The sequence below is a fragment of the Myotis davidii genome, unplaced genomic scaffold (assembly GCF_000327345.1).
Source record: "Myotis davidii unplaced genomic scaffold, ASM32734v1 scaffold223, whole genome shotgun sequence".
Lineage (NCBI taxonomy): Eukaryota > Metazoa > Chordata > Mammalia > Chiroptera > Vespertilionidae > Myotis > Myotis davidii.
The window spans coordinates 1,751,642-1,758,480 of NW_006294609.1; the positions used below are offsets into that span (position 1 = coordinate 1,751,642).

Consider the following 6,839-nt stretch of genomic DNA (forward strand, 5'->3'; position numbering starts at 1 on the left):
ATCCACACGTGCACTGAAGACACACCCCTCGGCACTTGGGCCATTTCTTCAGAACCTAGCTGCCCCCACCCCTGAGCTGTGTTCTGCAGGGCTCGGGTCCCCAGACACAGCGGTGTCCCCGGAATAAAGGGCCCTGCACTTTAAATAAGTTTGGGAAACGCTGTCTGTTTGCACAGCATTGATGCTGAGCACTGGCTACTGCTGAGCACTGTGATGAGGCATCAGCTTTAATCCTCACAGCTGTCCTGTTCTCACTCCCTGAGGATCAGGCTTATTCCGAGGCGGGCTGACCAGGCAAGCTGCGAGGATAGGAGGATCCGTCCTCCTCCTGCCTGGCCCCTGGCCGCCCAGAGCTCTGCCTGCCTAATCTTGGGGTGGGGGAGGGTGCAAGACATTTCTAAAACCCTGGGGAAAGGGGAGCTGGTGAAGGTTGGGCACCCTGGCTGGAGGGGGGGGGGTCTGCTGGGGCTCATGGTGAGGGGGCAGGAGACAGAACTGCAAAGAAGAGAAAGGGGAGGTGATAAGGGAGGAGGATAGAGGCAGGATGCTGATGATGGGAGAGGGAGAGAGAGAAAAAGTCAGAGAAAGGCAGATGGAGAGGCAGAGAAACTGTTCATGTGAGAACACAGAGAAAGAAAGAGAACCAGGGAGAGGCAGAAAGCAGGGGGAGAGAAGGAAAGACAAATATGAGACCGGGAGAGACAGGAGGAGGAGGAGAGAGAGCGGGCTGGTGAGAGGACCAGCCGTCAGTCTGAGAGGCCTGGCCACAAACAGCAAGAGGGACGATGAAAAATGGTGCGGCCGGCCTGGAACACATTGGCAGTTTCTTGTCAAGGTAAGCATACTCTCATCATCTGGCCCAGAACTTCCTCTCATGGCATTTACCCTAGAGAAATGAAAACTTCTAGCCACACTAAAACCTGCAGGTGAATGTCTATACTGGCTTTATTCAAAATTGCCAAAAACTGGAAACAACCCAAAACAACAGCAGATGAATGGATCAGCAAACATGTACATAGTGGAGGTCAGGGTTCGATTCCCGGTCAGGGCACATGCCCGGGTTGCAGGCTCCATCCCCAGTGCGGGGTGTGCAGGAGGCAGCCCATCAATGATTCTCTGTCATCATGGATGTTTCTGGACAGCTGCCTGCTCGCTCTGCCCATAAAGCAGCCAATCCATAATTCTCTCTCATCATGGGTGTTTCTATCTCTCCCACTTCCTTCCTCTCTGAAATCAATAAAAATATATTAAAAACAAACAAATATGGTACACCCAGACAATGGGACCCCCTTCAGTGATAAAAAGCAACAAACTGTGTATATAATATATATTATATATCATATATATATTTTCAAAGGAAGGAACTATTTTTAACTTTATTTTTATTGTTGACACTATTACAGATGTCCCCATTCCCCTCCCCCATTGCCCACCTCTACCCAGCCCCAGCCCCCATTCCCTCTGGCCGTCACCAAAACTGTTATCTGTGTCTCTGGGTTACGCATTTGTTCTTTGGCTAATCCCTTCACCTTCTTTCATCCAGTCCCCCTCTCCCAGAACAAACTCTTGATACATGGGCATGGGACAATCTGGGGGGATCTCATATACATCATGCTGAGTGGAAGAAGCCAGACTCAGAACGTCCCATACTGTATGATTCCCTTAATAGGACTTTCTGGAAAAGGCAGTGGTTGCCAGGGACTGGAGCCGACTACAAAGGGGCGTAAAGAAATGATGGGAAGTGATGGAGATGTTCTGTATCCCGACTGTGGTGGTGGCTATATGAGATTTGTCAAAACTCAAAACACTAAAAAGGGTGCATTTTACTGTATGTAAATTTTACCTCAATAAACTTTTTTTTTAAAAAAAAGAACCTGGCGAGTGTGGCTCAGTGGTTGAGTGTCAACCTGTAAACCGGGTCACAGTTCTATTCCCGGTCAGGCACATGCCCAGGTTGTGTGCAGGAGGCAACTGATCGATGACTCTCTCTCATCATGGATGTTTCTGTTTCTCTCTCCCTCTCCTTCCTCTCTGAAATCAATAAAAAGATACAAAAAGGTACTTAAAAAAGAAACCAGGACAGAAGAAAAGGGGAGACTGGGAATGAGGAGGAAGACAGGGGGAGAGGAAAGAGCGTGAGCCCAGGGAAGGGGGCTTTGAGTTGGAGGGGAGTCTGCAAGGTCGGTGAGGACCCCATGCTTTGCCAGGGCCCCCGGCCAGCTGCCAGCTACCAGCTCACAGGGCCAGTGCCCCACCCCCAGGAACCTCCCCGACTTTTAATCTGGGAGCTGTTTCTACTTGTAGGAGAATGTGGTCTCTGGACATCCCTGGAAACCGAGGCTCCAGGCCCCGCTACAGCCCTGCCTCAGCTCCCGTTACCAGGAAACTGGGGGGAAGGCATTTCCTGCCTGGAGGTCTTGGCAGCTCCCACTGCCATGGAGACCAGCGTGGAAGCTGGGAGGGCCTCGGTCTCCTCCCACTGCTCTGCCCCAGCCAGCGGGAGGAAGAGGAGGCCAAGGGCCCGGACAACTGCAGGGCCCCAGCCCCAAAGATGGCCAAATAGGGGCCTCAGCCTGGGCCCACCTACCCATCACCCACGGATCCACCCCCACACACTACACCTCCCAGCAGGGCCTGAACCCTGAATAGATCTCAGCCCCAGGCCCTTCCTTAGCTGGAAGTCGGGGTACCAAAGCCCCACATCTGTCTCCTCCCCCCGCAGCCATGTTTATCACGGTGATGTTTGGAGGTAAGTGGTGTCCCCTGTCCCTGCAGGGGGTCAGAGAATGGTACACTCAGCTTGCTTCCCTCTGCCCTGGGGGTGGCGGGGAGGCAGTGTGGGGAAGCGGGTGGGGGGTTTGGGGAAGGATCTCTGTGAGGAAGCAAAGCTAGTGCCTGGAGTGAGTGCCTGGAGGGGAAAACCCTGGCTGGGTACCAGGGAACTCACACCGCCCCTCTCCTAGCTCACCTGCCAGGCTGCCACGGAGGATGTTTTTAAACTGATGATTCCTTGGCTACTGATTCAGTCAGCGGCCCTCTAGATCAGGGTGCATCAGGCACCTGAAGCTCCAGCCACAGTTGCAGATTCCCAACTCTCTGTTGGGAGGGAGTCCATGGTGGGAGGGGGGCTGGTGCAGGAGGCATGAGTTGTGCACCCATCACTGACATCTCCGGTGATGGGTGGGGGGATACAGTCCTGGTCCCTGCTCTGGTCAAGAGATAGGAGAACCACCATGCTGTACACCTGAAACTAACTCAAAATAATATTGAATGTAAACTATAACTGAAAAAAGAAAAAAAGTTACTGCTTAGTGGGCATGTTGTTTATTTTGGGGGTGAAAATAAATATGCGCTGGCTGGCCTGGCTCAGGTGGTCGGAGCGTTGTCCCATGCACCAAATGATTGACAGTTCGATCCCCAGTCAGGGCACACACCTAGGCTTTGTTTGGGTTTGATCTCCAGTCAGAGCGCAGGCGGGAGGCAGCCCATCAATGTTCCTCTCATATATCTATGTTTCTCTCTTTCTCTCTCTCCTTTCCCCTCTCTCTAAAATCAATTAAGACATATTCTCAGGTGAGGTTTAAGAAAACACACACACAACAGCAGTGATGGTTGTACAACTCTGTGAATGTACTAAATGCCACTGAATCGTAGTTTGGTTAAAATGGTGGATTTAATATTACGTAAATTTTATCTCAATAAAACAAATCACTTAAAAAAGAGAGAGAAATGGAAGAGGCAGAGGGTCCCAGAGTGGGGGAAAGTAGAGGGTCCCGTTCACTCACCTCTGCCCCTCCCCCACAGCTGGCTGCCGGGAGCTGGTGAACCCGTGGTGCAGCCTGGTGACTCTCACTGCCCACCTACGGCAGAGGGGGCGGGTGCCTCCAGATGGTGAGGGGCAAGGAGGGGTGATGAGGTGGGGGCCCAGGGCTGCAGACATGGGTACCAGCCCTGCCCTGCCTCCCTCCCTCTCCTCCCAGCAACCATCGCCCTCCTGGCTGAGGATGGGCACCTGGTGAGTCTGGGCAGTGACCTGGAGGAGGGGACCTCCCAGGCCCCCTCCTCCTCCGGCAGCCCCCTGCTGCAGGAGCGTGGGACCTATGTCCTCGTGCAGATCATCAGTAAGTGGGGCCCGCGACTTGCTCCCCTCCCCCTGCATTTTTGTGGCAATGTAAGAGGGGGGACAGCCGTCCAGAGACCACCCAAGGCCCGACCCAGCTCCCCACTTTGGCCAAAACCTAGCCCTGACCCTTTTATCCAATAACCTGTCCTGACCCAAGCCTGAACCAGTGAGAAGTAGGGGCCAGTCAAGAGCCATTCCTCCTCCACCCACAGATGGGGAGAGCGGGGCCCCCACTCGCTATGAGTCCCTCCTAGAGAACCTGGATGGCCGGTGTCCAGAGCTGGCAGGTGAGTGTCATGGCAGAGCCCTGGGGTGGGGAGGTAGCATCTTCTTCCAGCCCCGACAGGCAGGGCTTCCTGGGCTTTGCAGAGGCGCTGCGCCGGCTGTCGGGCCTACCCCCCCTGGGCAACAGCCGGAGGAGACGTACTGGCACTCGTACTGGCACTCGGCGTGGCCACCAGGACCAAGGCCCTCCTTCGAGGTCCCAAAGGCTGGGCTCCCTGCTGTCCAGGCCCCGCTAGCGGGGGCCAGAAGCCAGGTAAGGAAGAGACATGGAAACCTGGGGGGACATTCACACCCAGGAGTGGGACCCTTTCCCACGAGACAGACACCCATGTCCTGAGAGAGGTGAACAGGCCCCCAATCTCAACCCCCATCACGACACACATATGCCTGCAAGACTGAGCACACTGTACCCAGAGGCGGGCATCCACCACCCCCCTGGAGTGTAAGTACCCAAGGGCAAGAACATCCTCCGTGCCCAGGCGACGTGGCATCGGGCCTGGCATTCAGTAAATGCCCGAGGCAGAGCTGCCAAATGAATTCCCAGAAGGCAACAGCACAGCACATGTGATGGGGCCTGTGCTAGACTTGTGCTCCTCTGTTCCAGCAGCCCCGTGACGAGGCACACCACCACCCAGTGGCCCAGCTAGACTCAGATCCAAAGGGGATGGCCGTGACCTCTGCCTTGTGTGATCAGGCCCAGACAGACAGCAGCCCCGCAGCATTCCTCTTACAAAACCTGGAATTACTGAGTTGTATCTGCAAGAGGCGCAAGGTCACAGACAGGCTGTGAGGCTGCTGGGGGGGGACCCCTCCGATGTGGGCGCAGAGGCAAGAAAGGTGGAGGGGCAGGCATCCCTGGGCGAGTAGACAACTGGGAATTCCAGCTCCCAGAGCCAGACGCCTTTTAGGTCACCTGCTAATGCCTCACTGCCCGCTCTGACGGCTCAAGGCTGTGGGATTACCATAGGGCTCCTCCCTGCCCACCCAGGAGGCAGCTTGGTGAGTCAGCCACCCCACCTCTTCAACCACCGTGAGACGGCACACAGCAGGTTCTGGTCTAAGATAAACTTTTAATTGCACATTTGTGTCTCTGGTCATGTATGGGGTGAGGAACCCACAAAAATCCTAACTACATGGGTACATTCTGGCGTTTTGGTCTGGCTGTCGGTGAAGGGGTGGAGTTGAGTGCAGAGCTGGACCCAAATCTGCTCCAATCCACACCACGGTGCCCGGTCTCTTCAGGGCAGGGAGCTCAGACCTGTGGAGGGAGGGGTGGTACCGGCCGGTGGTCAGCCCCACGGTATAGGGAGCGGGGATGTCCCTCCCAGCCCCCGCCTGGGGTGGGGGCACCGGCTCACCGTGGTTGTATTTGCACTGCTTCAGGGCCTCGCTGAAGCCCTCACACAGGGTCAGGTCGCTCTGAGTGGTGGAGCAGTCCAGGAACTGCTTGATCTCATAGGCGCAGGGCCCCATCTGCAGGGGCTGGGAGGCGGCTCGGGCAGGGGCCTGCGGTGGGTGGCGCAGGAGGCAGCGAGGTCAGCTCAAACTTGGTAATGAGAAGTGGGTGCCAAGGCTGGGTGCCCCCTGCCCCTCCCCACAACCCCAGCCTGAGAGCCCCAAAGCTCCAGGCAGGCTGACTGGCCCAGGACCAGCAGACTCAGCTGCTCCATCTGTTACACAGGGTGAGCCCCAAGCCCTCTCAGAGCCACTCAGCTGATGCCAGACAGCGTCTCCCTGCTGCCTCGCAATGGGCACGTGGGGCAGGTGGCAGGGGCAGGAGAAGAATCCGGAAAAGCCCAGTGAGGATGAGCCCCACCCCCACAAGTTCTAGCAATTTCCTGGCTCAGCCACACTGATCCCCATGACCCCTGACCCTGCCTCGAAGTCTGCATGTGGCTCAGGGCTGGTGGGCTGCCCAGTGGGTGACGGGTCAGCAGGGAGCAGGCCCCAGAGTCACCCGCTCCAGTGCCTGACGTCGGATGGAGAGCGAGGAGACTCGGGAATTTCCACATCCCTCCTTTCTCCTGGCGTCAGGTGACCTTGGGCCCTAAAGTCACGAGTTTCCCCATCTCTAAAGGGCTGCTTGGCATCCCTCCCAGGGAGCCCAGGGACCTTGGCCTGAGGGGAGGGCCTGGGAGGGCCAGCCTGTGAGCCATAGGAGGGCAACAGCGGAGTGAGAAAGCGGACCCTGGTGGGGCAAAGTCCTGGGCCTGAGGCAGCCCAGGAAATGCCTGGACACAACTCGGTGGACATTCCAGCTGGACTCCCTGCTTCTGTGGCCTCAGTTTCTCGGGGCCCCGTTGCTCACCTGCTGAGCCGCAGGCTGGGCTGGCTCTGAGCTCCCCCCGCTGAAGGCTCCCGTCAGGGCGCTGCCCATGACATGCCCTACAGCCGAGCCCACGGCGACCCCAGCGGCCGTGGACGCCATCTG

General features: G+C 56.7%; 1 protein-coding gene across 4 annotated transcripts; it reads left to right on the forward strand.

Annotated features, from left to right (window-relative positions):
* The first annotated feature begins 2,022 nt into the window (after positions 1–2,022).
* On the forward strand, positions 2,023–5,531 carry LOC102769908 (chromosome unknown open reading frame, human C22orf15). Of its 4 annotated transcripts, none has more exons than XM_015567324.1 (6): positions 2,023–2,749; positions 3,805–3,891; positions 3,981–4,121; positions 4,336–4,410; positions 4,493–4,661; positions 5,397–5,531. In XM_015567324.1, exons 1-5 carry the CDS (start codon positions 2,725–2,727, stop codon positions 4,642–4,644), a joined length of 480 nt encoding a protein of 159 aa, XP_015422810.1. In that variant the 5' UTR covers positions 2,023–2,724; the 3' UTR covers positions 4,645–4,661; positions 5,397–5,531. The 4 variants fall into 4 exon arrangements, with proteins under 4 accessions (XP_015422810.1, XP_015422809.1, XP_015422807.1 ...); XM_015567323.1 differs by lacking the exon at positions 5,397–5,531 and adding an exon at positions 5,013–5,068; XM_015567321.1 differs by having other exon boundaries at positions 4,336–4,661; positions 5,013–5,531.
* The last annotated feature ends 1,308 nt before the right edge of the window (positions 5,532–6,839 follow it).